The 23,508-nt window shown below is 42.9% G+C and overlaps 4 protein-coding genes across 4 annotated transcripts; 2 read left to right on the forward strand and 2 right to left on the reverse strand.

Annotated features, from left to right (window-relative positions):
- Positions 1-12,493: 12,493 nt before the first annotated feature.
- Positions 12,494-13,193, reverse strand: AOL_s00043g823 (uncharacterized protein; the record flags this gene model as incomplete). Its single annotated transcript, XM_011121309.1, has 2 exons — positions 12,494-13,025; positions 13,090-13,193. 2 exons carry the CDS (start codon positions 13,191-13,193, stop codon positions 12,494-12,496), a joined length of 636 nt encoding a protein of 211 aa, XP_011119611.1.
- Positions 13,194-14,493: 1,300 nt separating this feature from the next.
- Positions 14,494-15,195, forward strand: AOL_s00043g824 (uncharacterized protein; the record flags this gene model as incomplete). The annotated part of the gene is made up of 2 exons (XM_011121310.1): positions 14,494-14,566; positions 14,651-15,195. 2 exons carry the CDS (start codon positions 14,494-14,496, stop codon positions 15,193-15,195), a joined length of 618 nt encoding a protein of 205 aa, XP_011119612.1.
- A 1,084-nt stretch (positions 15,196-16,279) lies between these two features.
- AOL_s00043g825 (uncharacterized protein) lies at positions 16,280-17,813 on the reverse strand (the record flags this gene model as incomplete). Its single annotated transcript, XM_011121311.1, has 3 exons — positions 16,280-16,755; positions 16,822-16,980; positions 17,033-17,813. The coding sequence occupies 3 exons, from the start codon at positions 17,811-17,813 to the stop codon at positions 16,280-16,282; spliced, it is 1,416 nt and encodes a 471-aa protein (XP_011119613.1).
- A 2,685-nt stretch (positions 17,814-20,498) lies between these two features.
- Positions 20,499-22,968, forward strand: AOL_s00043g826 (uncharacterized protein; the record flags this gene model as incomplete). The annotated part of the gene is made up of 8 exons (XM_011121312.1): positions 20,499-20,629; positions 20,765-20,885; positions 20,999-21,209; positions 21,446-21,800; positions 21,875-22,052; positions 22,121-22,353; positions 22,443-22,897; positions 22,961-22,968. 8 exons carry the CDS (start codon positions 20,499-20,501, stop codon positions 22,966-22,968), a joined length of 1,692 nt encoding a protein of 563 aa, XP_011119614.1.
- Positions 22,969-23,508: the final 540 nt, after the last annotated feature.

Genomic DNA, 23,508 nt, shown 5'->3' on the forward strand with positions numbered 1-23,508 from the left:
AGTTATCATTCTACGGAAGCTTAAGCCGTGGCCATAGTACGATGCTTACACAATGCGTTATCCTTCCACCAGCTGAAAAATATGAGGGCATGGTATCGAAAGAGAAATGATGGAGATCCGAAGTTTGTACATCGAATGGATGATTACCTATGGAGCACTGTGAGAAAAGTCCAAAGGGAGTGTGGTTACAAATTCAAACTGATCCCGTTGAATGTATCAAGAAGATCAAAAATCGAACCCTTTTCATAAAGATATTGGAATTGATTAATGACCCCAGTGACGATGTTTCCATCTTAGAGTATTGCATGCTAACATATCTAGCAAGAATAGAGTTCAACCGGGACCCCCAGCTGGGTAACGATGTTAAAGAGGCGCACTGGCTATTAAACATTTCTTTATCCGGGCAAAATATATCAGTATTACAAGGATACATCAAAGGGTTCTTATTATTAGGCAAAAGATGGCACGAAATGGTTTTACACGAAACCCACCTTAAGGCTCGCGGAGGAATGATGATGAAGCACGCGTGGGGGTGGGGGTGGGGTTTTTGTGCCCTTTCCCATTCAAGTGCAAAACTGAACCCGGGGATATGAGCTTTATAGTTTTAAGTAGGTATGTCTCTCCACCTTCTGGTCTCATATTCTCTCGCCAACGTCCCGGCTGACAGTCATGATTAGTTTCAAAGATCTACACAGTAGCAACAGAATCAACGTTGTTTGTAACGAAATGAACAAAATTCCTAAAATGCCTAGAATTTTGTCCAAATTAAAAGATATAACATTATCCCTACTAAAATTTAATATATTAAAAGCAAACACAGACTACAATTTTTTTCGTATGTTAAATGAAGAATTCATTAAACTGCAGGATCGAGAGATCAATTTCAAATGGCTTTTCACTTAAATTGATGGTTAAGGTGGTTCTATTGGATGAATGTTAGTCCTGCAGAGGTTTTCTTTTCGTCTAAGTCCTCCTACGACGACATACGATATCCACCCAAGGATAGGGTTTTGATATGGTTGGTCTCGTGCTTACTTAAAGATCGTCCCATATCCTCAGCACAGTTGAGGAGTCTGGCGACGAGACAAGTCCCATACAAGGCTAGTAATGTATTTTAGTGTGGGGAGAACCAATATGTAGCCTCGTTCCACAGTCTCAAAAATTTGATTTCGGGGGGTGTCATGACCAGACTTTTTGTGTGAGCAGTCTCCCCCTCCCTTTTTTGGTATTGCGCTCCTAGATCATATACTCTAATTCGGACAACTCCAGGTATTGCAATTTCACACGCTTGTTGTGGTGTGAAATCGCAAAAGCAAGAACATATATCTACAGCTTCAAAGTATGATAATACTCAAAGATGAAGTTGGGTTTAAAACTATAAATATAATCGTATTAACATCTACGAATCGATGAAGCCCAGTGGCGCTAACATACGCTTTGGTGTAGATACCAGTAACGGGAAACTAAAGGCATTCTTCGATGTCATAATCACTAAGTACTACTACCCAGAATGGAACATTCATCTATGCCTATGTTTTCTTTCCCCCAGGTATGTATTCTTCAAGAATAGAGGACTAATTGTAGGAACCAACGACAAGCATTAGTAAACTATCATACCGCGGAAGCCATTCCCTCAGAATTCAGATACCCTACTTCCAAACCTCTCACGAATGGGACCTAGCCAACGTTGCAACTAACAGCTCGTTTTTTCAAAGAGTCCGCGTTCGTAAGTCAATACGTAGACTTTTTTCCCACAAGGAGTGTAAGCGACCCCTATTGTTTAAAACTCCAGACGTGCTAGGCTGCACCCCGAAATATCGATATCGAATATTCTAAGCGAGGCAGTACGGGAACCCACATCAAAAAAGTAAAAGTCCCCATTTTACCACAAAACTTTTATTTCTTCTTTATTTCCAGACCTTAAGATTCTCTCTAGGAATTAGAATACAACAAAAATAACGCAGAATGTTGAGCGGCAAAGCATGCTGCATATATAGACAATTCCAAGTCTCCTAAATGTGAGATATGATCACCCCGGTTTATATTTCAACTTCATTATAACATGCTTCCGAGGGCGGATGAAGTTGAGTATAACAGAAAACGTTTTCAAAAAAATGGAATCTTACAGTCCTTCAACAATATTAACTTAGCGACTACGACCTTAGCAGAAATTGGCATCTCCAAGACCGCGTCTTTGAACAGGCACGGGTCTGCGATATATATGTATAAAAGAACCCTTGGCTGCGGCGATGATTTGCGAATTTGGAACCCGGGCAAGAAAGAGGGTCTGCTCGAGAATAGCCTATTCACTACTGCCCGCGTGACAATGTTTGGTGTGTTTTATCCACTCAAAAACCTTCTGCATCACCGCAGACCGACGGACTCACCTAGGAACACTTTCACGAGAAATTCATGTAAGCTTTTGCTCAGGAGTGGATAGGTAGCTTTCCTCTTTATGCATGTACCGAAGGTGATTTTGAACAAGATTCCCATGACTAGAAGTCGATTATTACGAAACGTCATTCAGGACATATCAACCACTGTCTGTTTAGAAACTAGTTAGAAATCACGGCTTCCACGTCTGCCCAGAATCTTGTGGAAGAATAGTGTATTTAGTAGAGCTTCCCAGGAAACTTTGAACATGTGAGTTTGCTCGAAAATCTTGTCCAAGAATGGGCGGTCTGACTAATACCCACATCGACCGTTAACACGTGGTCCTCAAGATGACTTGGGCTCCTTTATATCTACCGAGTCGTGCATATATGCATATATTTCTATATACGTGGGTCAGCATAGATTTTATCCATATAACAGGCGCTTCCTACCTTCCACGTCCGGGATTACGGTTTGACGACGAGATTCTTCCCTGTCCATATATCCTTCATAGTTAAGCACAATTGGATATCGCGCCAGCTCTCGCCGATCCAAACTCCGAGGCTAGATCTGGATTTAAAAGCTTTCCATCCTTTACAATCCGATGTTTGCGGTTGTGAATGCATATGAACTACGCCTCCGATTTAAAGGTTGCCAGGTCTGCGCTACAGGAAGGGGCCCACCCTTGCGTGGGAGAAACTGCTCATAGCACACTTAAATTATTTTTTTATCACAACATGCAAGGATTTCTTTGAATATATCATTAGTAATAATTATAAAATAAGTAATTTAGATATTAGATAATTGGACATTTAAAATTTTAATAGTGATAAAAAGGTTTAAAATATAAAAGATAATGCATAAGATATAACTTTAGATTGTGGACATGATCCTTATTCATGTGGTTCAGGATTAGGGTCCAGACAGCATCTTCGGAAGCCATTGTAACCCTGTGGCTGTAGCTATAGCTATAACGCGTGCACGTTTAATTTGTGTTGAAGCACAACCAGGCGCAGGCGCTACCAACCAGTCTCAATTAACGAAGCTCGAGTATGGTATGGCTTGAGGTTAATTAAGAGAGCTAAACTGAACTAACTGCCTGGATAGCCTGTTGGAGATGTGTCTACGAGGAGGATGTCGATGTCGACAGCGCTCGGGTGGATGTTCATGTCAAGCCGGCATCGGGGTCACATGTCAAAGAAACGTGGGACAAAACAATTGCTTAGCCGAAGGCCCGCAGCCACGCAGGGGCCAACGCCTTGGCTCCGTTCCCGCTAGGTCAACGCTTTTTCCGTGGACCGAGCCTCACTACGAAAGCATGTCGCCCCGTGGTTATCCGTTCATTGCCTTTGGCTTCAAAGGCAAATCTTGGGTTCGGCTAGGATTTTTGTAGATTTAGGATTGAATTCTGCCAGGAAAAGCTCTATTTTGTTATTCAGCCAATGGAAGACGCGATTAATCGCCTTCAAGACAATGCAATGCAATGTAACGAGCGCAATATATTAAACATGCGACATGCAATATCAGGACATATATGTACTAGTTACCCAAAATTTCCGGTATCAGTAAATATATTCTTAAATCCGGGTGGCTAATCTTGAGCTTTCTGGATCAGTTTAGTCGGAAATATTTATCCGGACTTACGCATTTGGGTAGCAGCCTACTAGGCTAGGGCATTATACATTGATACTATACTGCTAAGAGGCTCTTTAGACGGATGAGTAGATCATTTATCTTAGAGACGCCAAATATATTATGCAACTAACACTAGTTGCATTTGTGTGAGCATACATATCAACAAGTAAGTATCTAGCTAGTCAACTGTAGCGCATATCTTGATCTCCATAAATGCCATTGCTTTTTCCCCCTTATCCCCAAAGTTATAGAAGGGTATCATTGGACACTTTCATTAAAAACAAAGAGCACTAGTTCCTCCACGCCTATTTTACTCTTCAGTTTTCTTAGTCGGTCAAATCTCGGTATGGGTTGACATGTCCCCATTCGATTGCAGGCCCTTGCGTGTACTAAGCCGACCATATACTCTAACGTGCGCAGTCTTTTTGTAATTTAGTAATCCGATAATTGGTCACCGGGGGTATGCTAACCCACTACTCTGCATTCTGGCACCTATTGTAATTCTAAATTTAACTAATGTTGGGCGTCTAGATATAGATATGAATAAATAGCGTTCGACAGCTGCGCGCACCTACATACAACACAGAACTTCTGTAAAGTTGCCTTCTGAATGATTCATCGATGCATCGATACAAAAGCGAACCAGATTCAATCTTTCTTCGAGGGCCGCAGTTCTGTTCAGTTGCTCCCGCTGCCCCGTGAAATCTAGGTCACTATACTAAACTCTAAGTTTGAGCTATAGTAAGGCTGAAAATTTCTGGCACAACTCCAGCGCAATACAAAGGAGCCATTCAGATTAGCGCGTGAACTAGATCGATCTGCTGGATGCACGTGCCGCGCAAGAGCTTGCATTATTACGACCGGTTAACTTCTTTTAGATACGATATTACTTCATTTCTCTGGTAGCGCACAATACCACGGCCCCTCATAATGCCAATTCTTTGCCCTGTACCACGAGAAGTAATTTTGGCTGAGGTAGTTTCAAAGCATGTCGAGTGGGATTCCGGAATTTGTTAACTTGCTGTCCATGTTCAAATGTCCTCACTAACTATGTTATAAAAGGTATTAACAACATATATTATTCGTCGAAATTCAGATTTGTGTTGGATTCGCCGTCTCGATTCTTGTGTTACCGGCTGGTCATTAGCTGTCAGGCGTCATGTCACACAACGAAGTCAGTGTCAGATCCAGATGGTTATGGTCGCATCGAACTTTACCAGTAAAATGAAGTTCTTGTGTAACAATCGCTTGCAGGTGCGGCACCCAGCGCTCCCTTTCCCTACCAAGGTGCCCCGATTCTGTCACATGCGGTGCACCTAGCGCACCTGCGCAGCTGTGAGTGGCCCAGACTAACCTGCGCGATATCGCCTCGCAGGTCTGGTTTGGACAAGGATCCTCTGGGGCGAGGGAGAATTCGGGAGGTGAGGCTCCTCATGCACATATATACATTCTTCACCATGCAGCATGGCGAAAAAGTGCGTGGTCTTATATCGAGGTTCTCCTGTCTTACATCAAAACCACGTCGAGGGTTAACTGGAAGTCTTGGAGTTGATTTACGATACGAACTCGAGTGTGTTGCTAAAGTCTGATTATATATCGCGATGTGGAAACTGCACTGTGTGACATCGATCGAGACGATTTGAGTTTGAGGCGCCTACTAACTTCCTGTTCGGGAATAATGTTGGTTACCTACAAATACCAGACGTTCTAGAAGGTTGAGAACTCCGGTCTCGCAAGGAGGCAGGATACGAACGCTTGAATTTCCCTATTGGCGTAATTAAATGACGCAAAGCCAGTTATTCCAGTTGTCCAGAATGCGACTTTTCTCGTATTCTTGATTTCAGATTTGCGGTTTCCGAGGATAAGAGCTCATGCTGTACGCTAGAGATTCATACCGTCAGGGAGAAACCGTCCAACGAAAACGGGCGACCAAAAAATAAATATACATATGGTATCTACGTATGTTGATCAAACATACAGAATATGTATAATAACCATGGGAGAATGCACTTATTTCGTCATAACCATTAAAAATCCCATCGTATTCGATTCTGCCCAAATAGCTGGCCTATGGAAAAGCGCCGGCGCCGGCGCTTCATTCTACAAGACTCCTCACACCGAAATTTAAAATATTCTTTATTTATATTTTTGTCAATAGTCACTTAGGGAATATAGTCGACCCGACATATTCAATACTCAATTATTAATTAAATATCGATAGATCTTTAAACTTTCATACTTTCGATCATAGCGCCGATCAACCAGCCTCCACACAGACTATTAAATGCTATCCGTCTCGAGATTCGTCTTTCTGCTTCGTTCCTCGTCTTCACGCGTGCACGCCGCCCGGGCCGAGCACCTAAAACTCATCGGCCATCGAAACCTTTGATCAAAAAGTCCGTTTGGAAGAGCGACGACCGGGATGACTCAATCTGCCCAACTTGCTATAGCGTATACTGCTCTTGCTCTACTAGCTTATGCGACTGAATAGTTTAGCCGGGGCCTACGATACGTAAAACTTTGCACCTATATGATCTGGTATTATTTCATAATGAGGGACAAGCCTAGGTCCCGTGGGTGGGAGCTAAACACTACGAGGATTTCTTCTGGTAGGTTGTCTTTTGGTAGCTAGTTACATTTTTGCATCAGTATTCTTTGAGGTTAGGTCAATCCTAGGTTTGTGTAAATAACTGCGTAACATATTTAAATAACTGGCCCTGATACTGAATATGTATGGTTAAGATCCAAAGGTAATATAATAGAGTCTTGCTATGTGATGCATGATGTTGAATTGGTTCAATTGAATTTGGTTTAGCACTATGGCGCTAGTCTAAAGGGCGTAACTAGTGCATCGTAAAACAAAACTAGAAAGAAAAAATAAATAAGAGCAAAATAGGAAAAGGAAAAACCAAATCCTTTAAAAACTGACTGGCAGCCAAAACACAAAATTAGCCTGCTGCAATGTCTGGCAACGTAGAAACTAATTGGCATCATTGAGCAATTGATCAGCCCTCCATTTGTAAATCAATATATTACAAAGTCTGGGCCAGGGTGTCGGGCTAGGCCGACTTTTGTGAACCTTCTTAGAAATCTAAGGCTACAGATATAATCTTGCAATGTGCCAAATGTAGGCTTAAATACTTCGGTGTGTCGTCAAGAATGAACGGAGACTTTGCTACAATAACACATCAATGGGAAGTCGAGCTACGGCTAGCTTATACACAGAATATACCGATAGCTAGAGATTGGATCAAAACATCTGAAGATAATTAACCGGCTCTAGCTAGAAAAAATGGCCAGAAAGTCTGTGCTCAGTGCCTCATGTTCTGCGATGTTTTGCATACCATCATTCAACGCAATGCCTTCATCCTCTATTCCCCAGCCCCCGCTCGAGCTGCACGCCCAAGTAATCTCATACCTCCTTGCTGATAACCAAATCTATACAGCTGAAGTCTGCCAGGCTGGCACAATTGTACAATATTCTTTTAAATTTTTAATCAATGTACAAATCCCGATATTCTTCGCAAAGAGCTACCAAAAGAACACACAATTTAATACTTCCGTGATAAAATTAGCTATGGTAAAAGCATATTTTTCAAAAAATATTACGTTCAGGGAATTCCCTCGGGGAATGGCAATCTCTTTCTTAATAAACCCATTTTCTCTCCTATTACATAAAAAAGTAAAGATCTGGAGCTAATTATTTCAATCAACCATATAAGACTTAATTTATTTATTGGCCTTTTTAGGACCCCTCAACCCACTTAATAGGGAACCGAACATTGAAAGGAGGATATTATTGTTCGTCAGTTTATAGAAGCGGTATTGAAGCCAGTTTTTGATGCCGCAGGCAGTGCAATGGAGGGTCTCTTACTTGCTATTTATCTCATTGAGGGTGCTTATACGCTTGTTTATACTGGGCAGGCTAGCGAGGGTTACCGCCCACAAATATCACGACCTTAGCTTAGCTTAGCTTGCGCCTGTTTGACTGCGGTCAAGATCAAATTAAAAATGCAACAACTCGCAATACAAGGCCTTCAGGGTTGGCAGGCAGATCTGCAGACACCTACACGTCCTGAGGGCAATTGCGATTAGAGCTCCAAAACATTGCTACAATAGGAGTTCACAGAGCAGCTTTGGGATTTCATTCAATATCTTTTCTTGCAGTGCTTAGTTAGGGACAATTCAATATCGTGGACTACATCTGAGTGCCCTTAATTAAGCCAAAACCATATTTGGTAGCATGACACCCTGCAGCCCTGCAGAACCCGCATATGCGCACCTAGTCCTAAAACTCTCTGGATCGGCCGAAATCACCTATAGATGTAAAAATTGCCAATTCCCTCATTTGCAGGTATACTATGTTATTGGTATGTCAGTGCAGTATTATTTCCCGAACTGGCTGAGAAATACTTACTCCGCCATCGACCATGAGGTTTGATCCGGTTGTGTAGCTAGCAGCATCACTAGCTAGATAGAGAAATGCGGTTTTACACTCTGCTGCAGTACCCTCCCGACTATAATGTATAAAATTACTTCTGTAAGAAACTGTCTTTGGCTCAGATGTTGGAACGTGAAGATTCGAATACTTATCAAAGGCTTAAAAGGCCAATATTTATACTCCTAGCATTTTATCCACTTACCCCATAGGTATCAAACTAGCCCAAGTGGCTCTAAGATTGTCTAGAACTTGACCATATCAGTTCCAATGTATGCAAGATTGATAATATTAACCTGAGTGAACGGTATCTATTCAACAACTAGATATTTCACTATATAAATTAAGACCATTTTAATTATAGAGTGTATCATCATTAAGACCAATATTAATCTCGTCATATTTACTATACTTGTAGTACTTATATTAAAGTTTTCAAATTCTTTTCTATTGATAATAATCCTACTCTATACTTTCTATACCCTAAATTAGTTTTTGAACAAGTGCTTTAGTAGTATAAAACATGTTATATAAATTAATATTAAATATATTAGAATAATATAATATATTAATTTCAAGAATGGGCTTATATCGCTAAGAAATTCTAATATTCGTTACAAAAATGTTTGGCATCTGTTAAGATCTTTTAGAAAATGTATTGATTGCTTCTTTCACCGCACCTTTTTCTGTTATCCTGATTTTCCTAGTTCTTATTAATTGACATTCTTGTTAGGCTGGGTATTCGGGGCTATAGCGCAGATATTACACCATTGGTCTTTGAAACCTTGGTTGCCTTTTCCACAGTAGATTTATTTGTATTGTACCATAATGCAACATCCGCTCCAGCTTCAGTGAAAGTTTCAACTACTGTAAAGCCAATACCTGTAGCATGCATAAATTTCATGTTTATTAGTAGATATGATAGCAATTTTACATGGACGGTAGTTGTAGCTACCCCTCCGCCCCCGTAACGGAGCCTCCTTTTAGCGACAAAAGCGACAACACTCTGGTATTTGTGGAAGGTGGTTTGGTGGTGTTCTCTGGCTTGAAAAAGCCGTCTTCCTGGCCAGGAATCAAGAAGGCATCCGTTTTATCGAGGTTCCTGCAGCTGTGTGCCTATAACACTTGATCGGTTGTTAATTGTTAGAGTGTGATAACTTATCATTGAAGGGACCCGGAGGGTGTTTTAGGCTAGACGCTGTAAGATAGGGGGGCCACTTCGTTAAATATTTCGTACTTGATCTATGGTATATATAACGGATGTAGACCTCATAGCAGATCGACTCTCAGAAATTCCAAAGCCTTTGCATCCGGTTTAGTGCGGGAACCGATCGATCGAGGATAGCGCTGTATACAAGTCTTTTCAAGTTACAATCGACAAAAAACATGTAAATCACAGACTAATTAAGTGTCTACTTAGGTAGTATCCGTACCCGCAAATTCGGGATCTATAACATACCTAAGTTGGCTTCGAGTTACCTTCTTGTTGGCATAGAGCGCCACAGAATTCCCGCGCAACCTCTTTCCTTGCACGGTCCACATATCGAGACCCCGATCGATGTTTGGTGCCGGTGGATGTTAACATGTCATGTTAAAATGGTCGTTTCGACTTAAATTTACGAGCCTAGAATTCTAGGAACCTAGGAGCGCTCAGCTTCTATAAGTACCGTAGCCGGCGTATTTCTTTTTACTTGTGTATTGTCCGAACTGTTTCAATTTTCGGCGCCTTCGTCGCTTCCAAATTCCGATAAACTCCAATCATATACCTAGGTATACAATACTGGTCTATATGTGTGTGATACAGATATTTTCGCAGTTGGAGGGGACAAACCGCGTCTCATATACATGGATCAATGCAGACATAGCTGTAGTATGGGTATCGGCAAAGTGAATTTGTACCTAATAATATATTAAGACGAGCCTATTGCAGATACCTCACAGGATCTTAGGGAAACCGTCGGTTAGAATCATCGTTTTTTGTACACTTACAACTGCTTGAAATCAAGACGCCTAGATGCACGTCCTCTTTCTGGAAATCAACCTCAGGGCCTCGCTTAATCCAAAACAAGGGCATACGTCTGCACGTATGTGAATATATATCCATGTATATATATATATATAAGCACCATGACATGTCCGGCCGGGCTAGCCCGGGTCGGGAATTTGTGTTCGCGGGGATCCGTGCTTCGCAGTGTTTTCATCTTTTCGCAACATATTCTTTGTCACACTGTCTTATTATAAACACGAATTGTCTTCAATCTCGATAATATCATTGATTGTTTGCATGATAATTTATCAGATGGATGAATCAATATTCGAATTTATTCTCGTGTAAAAATTTGAGACAAAAAACCTCATTTCTTTATCGCTGGACTGCTGTGGAATCGATATCATGTTCATATAGAAGGCGGGCAGAGGCCGCCATCGGGTTCGCTCTCGCCTGTATTTGTATACCCTTGCCGGGGCAGCCTAAAAAGACCCGTACCAGGCCGGAATTTGGATGAATTCCCGTATCTGCACATACATGGGGGCTACTGCAGCTTCGGCGCCGGCCCGAATAAGAAGTAATATTCGAGTTCGGTGCTCGATTAGCGAACTTTCCGGCACGCTAGTTCGTTTAGAATGTTCTAATCGTTTCTAAGCCGGATGGAGTATTAATCCTTGTGACATTCCGGAATTCCAGCACCAGCCTTCTAGCTTTTAACAACGTGCTCAACGCGCGCCATACAATGGGTCTTTACAAAGCGTTGCGGTGGTCCGGCAGTCCTTAGCCGTAGGCTTGTCGTGTGGGTTATGATCAATCCTGTTCACTATATCAGCGGTTTGGTGATTAAATTTTCTTCTAATCTTGCTAGTTCGAAGAATGGCGCCGATTCGCACATAGAATAACCTAACACTATCAAAAAGCTACGGGACGCCCGTTCGGGGTTCGGATTCTAGGTAGCACAATACTAACCGCAACCAAAAAAGCATGAGCACTTTAAACTTTCTTAAGTGCTTATAGATAGACTTCGCTCCAGACCAGCTAGACTTCAGCTATATAATATTTCACCCGCCTTTGTTGATGGCCCAAAGTATTGAATCCCATTTTGAATTTCGACCCGTCGGGCGGAAAATATACACATCAAATACTCTCTACTTACATACTAGTATGCATCGATCTATCCAAATGGCTGTCAACACAAACTTCATGAAATCAGGAGCACCTGGAGTCGAGGCTGGGCTACACAAGTTTCATCCACCGAAATTTGAACCCACGGATGACTAACCAACTCAGGAAAGGCTCTTTTGATTCCGGTCGAGAATTATGGGATTATTTGCCGAAACTCTACTTGGCAAGGTCTGAAAACATCGCGCTAGAGAGCAGCGAGAATGTTTCCGTCTAGTGCGCCGCGCCGCACCATACGACTTCAGATATTCTTTGCATCCCACTACATGTACGTTGCGATCTCTCGATCCTGGCCACCGTTAATGAATTATGGTCTCGTATTATGGCTGGGGATTGCAAATTCAGTTGCCTCGCGCAAAATATTCGGTTAATACTAGTTTGCAACGGATTATTCAACTCTCCCTTTGTGACGCCTGGGTACGAGACCAGATTATACCTGTTTCAGTAAAGGGAATACACAACAGGCCTTTCTATGTTGGTGGTGACTACAGCGCCCAAAATTTTGGGAAGTTCATTTTCAGCCTGAGATCCATGGCCATGGATCCAGCTCAGAGTGCAGTTATTAATGTACAAAAGGGTACTTCATAAGCGACATATTACTAACGTCAACCTAGCAACCAGTAATCGGAGCCCAAATATTCAACTTGGTGGGGGCGCTGCGTAGGAGACAAGGGGCCGACCTTTTTGTGCCCTAGTACCCTACATAGCCAGGGGATATAGTTCGTGAAGAATCATATGCACTTACGTGTGTTGCATCTTGTCTCGCATGTGCCCAGGACAGAAATCAACTGCGCAATCGAATTAATAAAGTCATTAATATAACCAGCGTGGGGATACCTGCATTGATGTACATACGTAACTTCCAAGCTAGTTTATTTCTATATAGGCATAGTAGATTTACGAGACATTGGCCAGATTTTTTCCCCCTGTGGTACTAAGATTGCTCCCGCATTCAGAATTATGCATGTATAGGCATAGAAACCAATATAATGAATGAGGGCTCCCAGGCCTTCTTTTCCAAATGCCTTCTCGCCTCTATTCCACAAACTCTCTGAGAGTTGTCCTTTTTTGAAAGCCCCCCCTGCCCCAATCAACTCTCGCGCCATTTCCCAAGAGAGAATCTCCTGTTCAGTACCTTCCGAAGGTAGCCTTCCTTCTAAGATATCTCGAACTTGGTTATCGGATAGCCCCGCTTGCTTTGCAACTCTAGAATGGCTGTAAAGTTCATATGGGGCCCCGAAGTGCTCCCCAACCGTTAGAATCGCGATCTCGCGGCATTTCAACGGAAAGCTTGAGATATCCCCTAGTGCTTTATAATTTGCCGCGTACCCACTTACTACTGACAATGGAAGGTAGAGGAAGTGGGTGAAAAGGCCGACCAAAGCACCATTCTCGTCACGAGTAGTGAACCTGGGGTTCAAATTTCCTTTAGAATTACTGTGGCGCATAGAATGGGGCCCTTTGGGAAACATACGTATCTTGGAAATGTAGTAAAATCCGATCAACTAAGAAGTCGTGAATTGGCTTTTGCTCTGGAGTGAGCGTCGCGGGGCTAACAGGCGGGAACCGGTCTGACATTGTGCAGCTTAGACCTTTAGCTTTGTGTTATTGACAAAGCGTACGCCAATGCCACCATACGCCTATGTCGCAGGATATTCTATGATCGATTTTTTAAACTGGCTGAGTTGATGAGAACTAATGTGGTAGAGCCGCGACTATTTATGCTATATCTCTCGGACTGTTTCCATCGGAATGATAATATTATATTAATCCATCCCTAGCCTGATTCTCCATCGATTACTATAAGTGGGCCCGAGCCCGAATTCGCCAACCCAACTCTAGGTACTGTAACTCATCGGGCTTTCTGACCCAAATTTTACCCAAAAAAAAATTCTAGGGTATAATAATAATGGAAACCAATTCAGAAATCTTACGGGTCAACTTGTAATGAGACCTCAGTAGCCGATAACTTAAGAGATACGACGAGAAATAAGGTTCAAGGCTTGGTAGCGGATACCTAGAAACTCAACCAGGCAGATACCCGCAGATTGCTGGTTCTAGCAAATCACAGACGCCATATCTTGTTCAAGACCAATCCGCCATATCACGACCTTTTATAGCCAAACTTGAGGAGGCTGGTAACATGGCATCTTGTACTTCAAATTTCTGCCTTGGAATAGACCCCACAAGTCTGCTAGTGGGCATAGTGAAGCTGCGTCCAGCTGTAAAACGTCTGCCCCGACCCTAGTATGCAGCCCGAAGCGCCCCACGCCGCGGTTTTACGGTGAATTTTTTGGTCCTCGGTACCAGCATATCGTCAATAAGTTCTTCTTTGGCAGAATCGTGAACCTGTATTTATGGCTATCCGGTGTATCGTAGATCATATGTTGGAGATTGGAACTTTGACTATATACACTTTTCATACATCGGTATACCAGTATATATATCCAACCAATATAAGCATCAAAATACAGCATCACTCTATCTGGGCCACGCGGACAGCCTCAAATATCTTTTTGCTCGATTGTAGCTCGCTGCCGCAATATTCATTGATTGAATCCCAAATATCATTTAAAAGCCCTCCTAATATTGCATATATACGGCTCAGCCCCCACTAAAGTTTTTAATTCTGCACTTAGCGGAATCCCGAAAACAGTCATGCATTTTTTATGCCTCCATGGAATGGGGACGAACAATAAGGTACTCATAAATCTCTTCGAAATTAGTTTCTTCCTGAGAAACCGGGAGATAATTACGGATTCTAGCTAAACATAAATAGGTTCTAGAGACCCAAACCGGTATGCTTATCCAGAATGTCTCATAGTTCGGGTGAAGTTTGAAGTTCTAGCCCTAACGTGATGGTCAATGAGCAGCGGCAATGCGGGCTGAACTTGGTGACGAGCACACGTATGATTTTGTGGAAGGCACTATCCCATGGCTAAAAGCACCAGGTAGGCAATGCTCCTTACCTCGGAGAAGGGTTGATTATACATATATTTTTTGATAAAGTTTTGACGAGTATAATCCGTCCATAGATCTTGGGCCTTTATTCTCCGATGACGACGATTACTTCTCGTACTTTGACCCTTCAGATACACTAAGTCTTCAGAGGGCGATATTGGACCTGAGACGTTATATTCAAGTAGAGGGTCCTTTCGACGGGATTATCGCATTTTCCCAAGGCGCCACTCTCGCCTCGACGCTACTCCTCGCTGAACACGGAAAACTGGGCAGCGATCAAGAGGAGAACCACTCTAGTGCGTTCAAATGTGCCATATTCCTGGCAGCGGGGTATGCATGGAGTTTTGATGCTCTCCGAAACAACAAATGGGCCCGAGTGGACGAAAATTCTGGCCTACGAATACGGATACCGACAGCTCACGTGTGGGCCCACAACGACCATTTAGGTCCAGATGTTGGGACCACCGTTGCGGCCCTTTGTGTCCCAGATACGCGGTACACTTACACCCATGACGAAAGGCACACTGTACCCGGTAGAAGGTCACCAGAAAAGCTAAATGCCACTTTGAAAATAGTTCGTCGCGTCATTTGGGAGGGGAGTTTGGCAACAGAATACTAGGTGGCGCTCGGTGGCGCTCGGTGGCGCTCGATGGTGCTTGATGGCGCCCAACCTTTCTGTCTGCCGGGACTGATCGCCAATGAATAGTTAACAAATATAAATATGGGGGCCGGCTCTTGCCATTGGGGAGTATTTCCTGCGCGACTTGATATCATGCAACTATAAGCTAAAGAATTTAAGCCACTGATTGGCTCTTGTCAAACCCGTCCCCCTCGCTAAAAAAAAGAAAAAAAAGAAGAAAAAAGTTCGATGCACGATGCGGTGTTGGACAGTATAATGAGATTGAGCACTCGACATTGTAGCTTCACAGAAATAGGAAGTTCAAATTTGTCAGGAATAGTGTGTGTGTGTGCGTGTACAGATGCGGAAAAGCAGAAACTAGCGGGGTATATTAAAGTAGTTAGAGAGAAAAAAGACAAAATCGTCTGAACCGAGCAAACTAGCTGCGCATCCACAACCAACAATATACTAACTACAAAAGCACCCCAGCTTGATGCTTGAGACAGTGCTTTAGAGTGATTTAGACATTGGGCGCCCAGAAGTAAGACACCTTGTACGAAAAAAGAGTCTACAGCAGATCTTTACACCCTGTTTAGTTCAGATATCGAGAATGCTTAGGAGGTGGAGAGTCTGGCCTTCCACCATTCGCGGTAGGATTTCGCTGGAAAATGCAATATATATCGAATGGCGTTCTTGAACCAACGTTGGATATGAGCCACGCTTGTAGCTCCCGATCGCTTGAGATTGGCATTCGTAGTTTTGCTATTCCATCTTCACTTTTTAGTGTCCCAAGGATTCTACGAAGAGAGCTAGTAGTGTCGAGGGCCGCCATAGCTAACTGGATATCTGCTATTTTTGCGGTGTGGGTATTCAATCGACCTAGGGATGCAATTAAGTATGGATCTGGCTTGTATGGGTAGGCAGTGTCGAGGGAGTTAGAGGCGAAATTGGGATCGTCATCGGGGTAAAAACGAAGATAACAGACAGGCAAATCTTGGCCTTTTGGAATCGAAATTGTAGGGTTCGTGGGGGCTACACCCGCTCACATAGTTCTAAGTTAGCCGTTATTCCGTACGGTGGAATCTTAGAGGTAATACCTACTGGTTTGGTGAGATTTTGTCCTTTGGTCAAATTTACCGCCATCCCTGCACCCTCCCTCGTCTCTTTTGAGCCGTGCTGAAATCATACCATTGGCGTCCATTTCGATGATGCCATCGATGTATGCTTCTATATACGCAGATTTCATTCCGTCTTTTCTCTTTTTAAAAACATCAAGGATGACCGTTTTTGCAGCGTCCACAATGGCGTTAACATCACTGTTCTCAGTTGACGAAAAGCCATTTTTTATCCATTCGTCGATTTTCGCGGACGAGTGGGTAACTCCGAACCAGGGAAGTCGGAACGCAGATTTCAAGAAACCCTTCTGCTCGCTTTCTGACATCTCATTCCAACCTCGCCATTTAAAGGTGCCGTGTATGACATTGAGTCGCCGGCCATTGCCGTCAATGTCAGAATCTTTGTATCTTGTACTTTTTGTAAATGCTTCTAGGGATACGAAGACTGGCCCAAGATAGATCCGTTAGAATTATATTATAATTATTGTAGCTTTTTAGGTGTCAAATATACCAACAGCCATGCTAGCAATGTCCTTCCGCCAGTTGCTGTATATTCTTTGCCAACCCGCTCCGTCACCGCTGCAGCTTTCTTCGTTGTCATTGTCACTCCTTCCATCGGAATGACTAAATCCTAGTGTCTCCTTGATATCTCTCATTGAGATATATCTCGCTGAAAATAATTAGAGTTTTGATTAATGTCATTATCAACATTGAGAACATACGCTTTTTGGTCATGAAAGTGCCCGCTCCATCATCTTCCTTATTTGGAGCGGTTTTCCGTTTTATTTGCCTCCGTTCGCTACCTCCGCTACCACGGCGCTCTTTACTAGTGATCTCTTGTAGGCTCTTGTTATCGGGATCTTCCTGATCAATGGCTGGCTCCGTACTGGTGATGGAACCTCTGGGTCGCAAAGCGATGTGGATCTGGTTATAAATATCTGGATTTTCTATCATAATCTCAGGGCGATTGGATTCTATGTCCGTATATTGAGCATTATTGTGTGATTGAATGACCTTAGAGTAGCCATGCAGAGAAGGGTCCATGTCTATTTCTAGGACTGCATTCATCCAGTCACACAAATAAGTTGACTGAGTTTTACCTTTTTGTAACTGGTCCCAGAGAGACTCTTCAACTGACTGGTGATGAGGATTTTCGGTAGAGACATTGTGGACCACTTGGTCCAGGCTGCTAGAACTATTAGTGCGTTCCAAAACCGAAAATTGTAGAGAAGATGCGGAGATTTGGGATGAAGGCGAATAAATTGGTAAACTCTCTTGAAAAGCATTGTTTATGAAATTTCCGAAGGCGAAATCGGTCACCATTGGATTTAGGGCCTTTTGGAACCGGGGCGATGGTGCGTAGTTCCCAACTGTTTCGCTAGAACTATTTGAAAATATATGGCTCGAGACAGAGTTTCTATGAGCGCTAGAAGCCGTATCATCGCTGTAAAAGTTGTCCATACTGCCCCAAAAGTGAGGATTTTCACTGGAGACTTCTTCCATTAAGCTCAGAAACCTGCTCAGCGCTGCTTAGGACTTGCCTCGAATAGCAGACGCTTAGTGCGGGACTATAAGGTTAATCACGTTAAGAGCGCTAGAAGACTGATACAATATTTTATTAGCGTAAATATGCAGGACCCCATGAGCGGGAAGGTTCCATCAGTGATGGGCTTACCAGAGATTCCAAATGCCCTTTGGCCGATACCCTGGCCCAATTGCCGGCAGTACTTGAATAGTTATCGGGTTCTTGCAAACTGTCCTCAGAGCGAATCTCAACCCAAATTCTGCTCTGAAATACAGAGCGGAAGATGGACTAGAAGTGTTCTGGTTCCGTATGACACTCTTTATGTGGTGGCGACTGCAGTGTAAACCCGCCCGCCTTGGAAATACATGGGAGGCGTATGAACTGCAACCGATTGTAGTGATATATTGAATTTGGAAAATTAGAGGCAGAGATATCCCAATGTTTTCCGTAATCAAAGGGTCCTATATACCTTCCGTGAGCTTTATCAAATCGCGAAAACGTTGCTTATACCTAGAGGCAATATAGAGACGTCAAGACGTGAAGACTGCATAAAGCATACCTGATATGCATATTCTTAGGTATGCATGTGTAGCGGCAAATCGAGTTAACTCGGAAAAGTTTACTAGATGATATGCCGAACAAGCTTACACCCAATGAAATTTCTCAGTTCGGCAAACGGCCATAGCGAACTACTTTTGGGTTCTCGATGCTCGGGGTATACAATAAAAACGCATCAGCATACTCATAAAATCATAAACTTCAAATAAGAGTGTCCTCAAAACTACGTGTACACTCCTCTACCTGAGCGTATATGATGAATTGTGCTTTGACTTGAAAAGCCGTGGAGTCACCAGCTAGGTTCTATTATCCTTAGCTCCTCACTACGAGGCCAATCCTTCAATATCGATGGCTTAACCTGCCTCGCTATAGCATTCTGTTTATGTTTCCAGCATGGATATCTATTTCCCCTTCCGTGGGGTATTAAAATCATCTCTGGTGTATCAGTACAACTTTCAGAGAAGTGGTTCAAGCTAGTTCGCGAATATTCTAACTTTCATTCATATGATCATTGCTGAATCCAATCCCCTAATTTGTAAGCTAGAGTAAAAAAGGCTAGTTAATGCAAGTCTAGCCAAGGAATTCCGTGTTACAACTGACGATGCCGGTTCGGATGTACGCACAACGGTGTTGGTGAGAAAATAGAATTCTTGAGTTGCCCCGCCCTGGCTGATTGTGGATCGCCCTAATTCCTGGCTTTAGACCAGCGCTACTAAAAAATACTCCGGATAGAGCTATGGCTCCGAAGGTCAGGGATAGGCATATACGCTAAAGCCAGCGGAGTTGTTCCACGGTGTACCGAACTCTAAGTTAGGTATGCCTACACTTGCAATATTTATCCATACCGTCTATGAACTTGGTATTCAAAGACACACATACTATCTAAAACCAGAAGCAAAGTAGGGGATTCGTAGCCAGGCTGGTACCGTGCGGCTGGTGCTAGGCCTGTGGTGTACATTTTTGGGGTGCTTTGCAATTTGCCGGATCGATAAGATGTGGTGCGGCAATACGATGGTGCGGCAGTATGTGCATATGACTGTGCGGCGATGTGCGTGCCTAAGCTGTGTGTTGTGATGCTTCGCATGTGGTAATATAGCTATACATGCATAGATGTGCCGTAATATATTATATATGCAGCTGTATAAATGTATTTTAGTGATATTTTGCTAATTGCCAAGCTTCGGACTATAGCTAGTACCAATGCAACAGGTAAAGCAAAAAAAAAAAAGAAAGAAAAAAAAAAAAAAGAAGAAGAGGAAAAAGAAGAAAGAAACTGAATAGCTTTGTTGAGGTCGGCTCGGCTCGGCTCGATAGAGGGTTTTTGCTTAGTGCGATAAGGGGTATCCTGAAACATTTGCGAAAGGCGATTTAACTCTCATGGACTAGTCTTGACCAGATAAGGGGGATAGCAACGAGCCAAGCTTGCTATAGGTCAGCGACGCGACGCGATGCGCCCAGCTGGCCACCAAACTAGCGATACAGACGTATTACATACATTGCATACCGTCTCGACGCCAGGCGCCGGTTGATTAAACCTGCCTTAATCAAATCTTCGGGAAAGTTTACGGGAAAGTTAGAAAGAAAAAAAAATAGTCTGCGGATGAAGACTCCATTAGTCTGATAGAGAAACTGGGAAACATGAATTTGGATTGCGGATACATGTAGGTACCTGAATGAAAAGAGCTAGCTAATGGAATGAAGAATCGAACGGTTATCCAACGGGCCCGGCTATGTATCAACTACATTTCCATTTACATTTACGTATATAAACTGGTCGTAAGCGTTAAGCTGCCATGCGTATAGTCGCTTTCTGGGCTATAGATCCGTAACCTACGAGACCAGCTCTCCGGCCTTATAATAGTTGTAGATACCTCTTGATTCATACATCGGAAAGCCTACTATAGGTCGCCGCGTTTCCCTTTTACGTAACTTGCTTTTTTTCTCAATCAAAACATCTTAGGTATTTTTGGTTACCTAAATACTTAAATTTCAGCCTAAGTTCCTGATAATCCGATTATAGGTTCTGGAAAGTACCAGCATTATAAATTATATACCCAGCACCCCGATCGAGAACAAACCTTAGTCAGCGGTGTTTCGTCACAAAAATGGCAGATGAAACGGAAATTGTCAACTACCTTTTTAAACGCCTGTATCAGCTAGGCATCAGATCGGTTCACGGCGTTCCGGGTGATTTTAATCTGGTTGCATTGGATTATCTCGATCCTGCCGGGCTAAAGTAAGCCGTAATCCTGGATTCCAGATATTATTGATTGAGGAATACGCTCTCCACGGATCCGGGAGGCGGCATTCAACATAATTATAGAAACTTCGAGTGTTATATATATACTAACATCAAGTTTTTATACAACAGTTGGGTTGGAAATTGTAGTGAACTAAATGCCGGTTATGCCGCTGATGGTTACGCAAGGATTAATGGGATATCCGCCTTGATAACAACGTTTGGCGTGGGAGAGCTTTCCGCGGTCCCTGCTGTAAGGCTGAACCCGGTACCTTCTCTCCGTGATACAACATTATGTGCACATCGCGGAAGTTAAGTTTGGTTGATTTGTGTGAGTAATAACTAACTCCGACTGGATTCGAGTAGATCGCTGGCTCGTATAGTGAACGCGTTTCCATTGTTCATATCGTCGGCGTACCTTCAACTAAAACCGAAAAGCATGGATTGCCCATTCATCATACCTTTGCTGATGGCGACTATTCTGCTTTTAAGAATATATCAAAAACTATATCACAAGCTTGTATTACTCTTGACGATGCCAAGATCGCAGGAAAAGAAATTGATAGAGTTTTACGAGGTAAGCGTTCTCATTTACTCCCAAATTTGGTGCAATCGTAGCCGGATAAATAATTAATAACGACTTGGTTTCCGCTATAGAATGTTATCTTTCGGCTCGACCAGTTTATATAGGTATAAAAGCCCCAAGTCCCTTAGCGGGGGGGAGTCCTCAAGATATTCTAGCTCTATAGACTAGCATCGACAAATCTTCTGGACGAAGGTTAAAAGTTCTAATATATTAATTGGATGATGCAGCACTTCCCGTAGATATGGTCCTCTCAAAGACCCCGGCGCAAGGACTTGATAATCCGATCGACCTCACTGTACCCCGAAACGATCTAGACACTGAAACAGAAGCCGTTGAAGCAATCAAGAAGGCGTTATACGGGTCTAGTAACGCTATTATATTGGTCGGCGTTGGGGCTATGCAGTATCGCGTTTTGAAAGAAGTGCAGGAATTTATTGATCTGTCGCAACTCCCCGTCTTCCTCACCCCCATGGTACGTGCCCCCAAGAAACCTCAAGAACAAAGTATCAACACGGATCTTAGAGTCAATTCAGCGTTGTATGGACAGGAGAAATTGATGTTGCACGTTGAGACAAGTGTTCAGTTAGTATTAGACAATTTAAGCTTACTCGCAACTTGCAATGAAAATAGTCTAGGGGGGCTACCAATGAAGCTAGCTCTCAATTTCGAGGAGTGTATAACGGCGATGCATCCGGGCCAGAAATTCAACAAGCAATTCAATCCGCAGATCTTGTCGTTTTCATTGGCCCTTTGAACACCGATTTCAACAGTGGGGGTTTCACTAGCTATACAAAAACCAAAAATACAATCGAATTTCAATCTAATTTCACCAAGGTCAGCTTATTGTTCGGGGGAGTTTTGGAGACAGAGATCCAAAGAGCTAGTTCACTAAAACTCGATAGGTCGGATACGCAACCTACCTCGATGTAGGGATGAAGTTGGTTCTTCCGAGGATTCTCGACTCAATTGACGTTCGCAAAATTCAACACCCACAAACTAATATAACCAAAGTGGAAAAACCAATTGACGTGGAAGCAAAGATTACAGAGCCTTCTGACCAAGAAGTTACCCAGCAATGGTTCTGGGGTCATATTGGGGACTGGCTACAAGAAGGTGATGTTGTAGTCGCAGAAACGTATGATATAAACCTGTGATTTCAGAGGCCATCGATGCGCTGTATACATGTACCGATATCAAAAGAACTAACCGTCGATTTTATAACAGTGGTACCTCGAGCTTTGGCATCATGGATACCCGCTTCCCGAAAGGAGTTACTGCTATAACGCAGATTCTTTGGGGTTCCATAGGCTTTTCAGTAGGTGCTTGTCAAGGTGCTACCCTCGCTATTGCAGAAAGCGAAAGGCCGACCCGTCGGGTTATTTTGTTTGTAGGAGACGGGTCTTTCCAACTCACAGGCAACGAAATTTCAACAATGATTCGACATGGGTTGAAACCAATAATCGTCGTTCTTAATAACGATGGCTATACCACTGAACGAAAAATACATGGGCCAGAGATGAGTTATAATGATATTCAGCCATGGAAGTACCGGAAATTTCTGAAGGCATTTGGAGCAAGGAAGGGCGAATATAAGAACTATGTTGTTAGGACACAGTCTGAGTGCTATGGTCTCTTCAACAAGGGGAACGAATTCTCGAAAGCGAATGTCATCCAGGCAAGTAAATTCATAACCAAATATCCACTATTATCCCAGGCTAACTTACACGGTTGCATATAAATAGCTAGTTGAGTTGTTTCTGCCAAAAATGGACGCTCCGCATGGGCTCTGCTCTACGCTAGAGTCACTTACTAAATTCTATGCCAAACTTTGATTTCGTCTGGGTATTAGGCAATTGAGATTTCGCCCTTTCCGCTTTATGGTTTTAGCTCAAGCTTCGAGATATTTTACACAGGCAAATCAAATAGGAAGTCGTTTTAGTAAATGCGTACTGATGCTGCCTGCACAAACCTTATTTTGTTCTGCATTGGTACACCTAACTTGGAATAAACCCGTGGAGATCCCCCCGATGTGAATGGCCCTGCCCAATGGTATACGTTTAGGGACTTTTCCAGTACTAAACGGGAGTACATTAGACGACCACAAGAGAATAACGCGAATCCAGTCGATCAATTCTGGCCAACTGGCGTCTGGTAACGAGACAATGTGTAAATATATTCATGGCATATACCTGTATGTTCGGTTGTCCTCTCTGAATTTTCTTATTGATGCGGGCTTTTGGCTACAGCCGAATCAACGTTTGTATGAAGTATATATCAATCTTCATTACAT

The sequence above is a fragment of the Orbilia oligospora genome (assembly GCF_000225545.1).
Source record: "Orbilia oligospora ATCC 24927 unplaced genomic scaffold scaffold00043, whole genome shotgun sequence".
NCBI lineage: Eukaryota > Fungi > Ascomycota > Orbiliomycetes > Orbiliales > Orbiliaceae > Orbilia > Orbilia oligospora.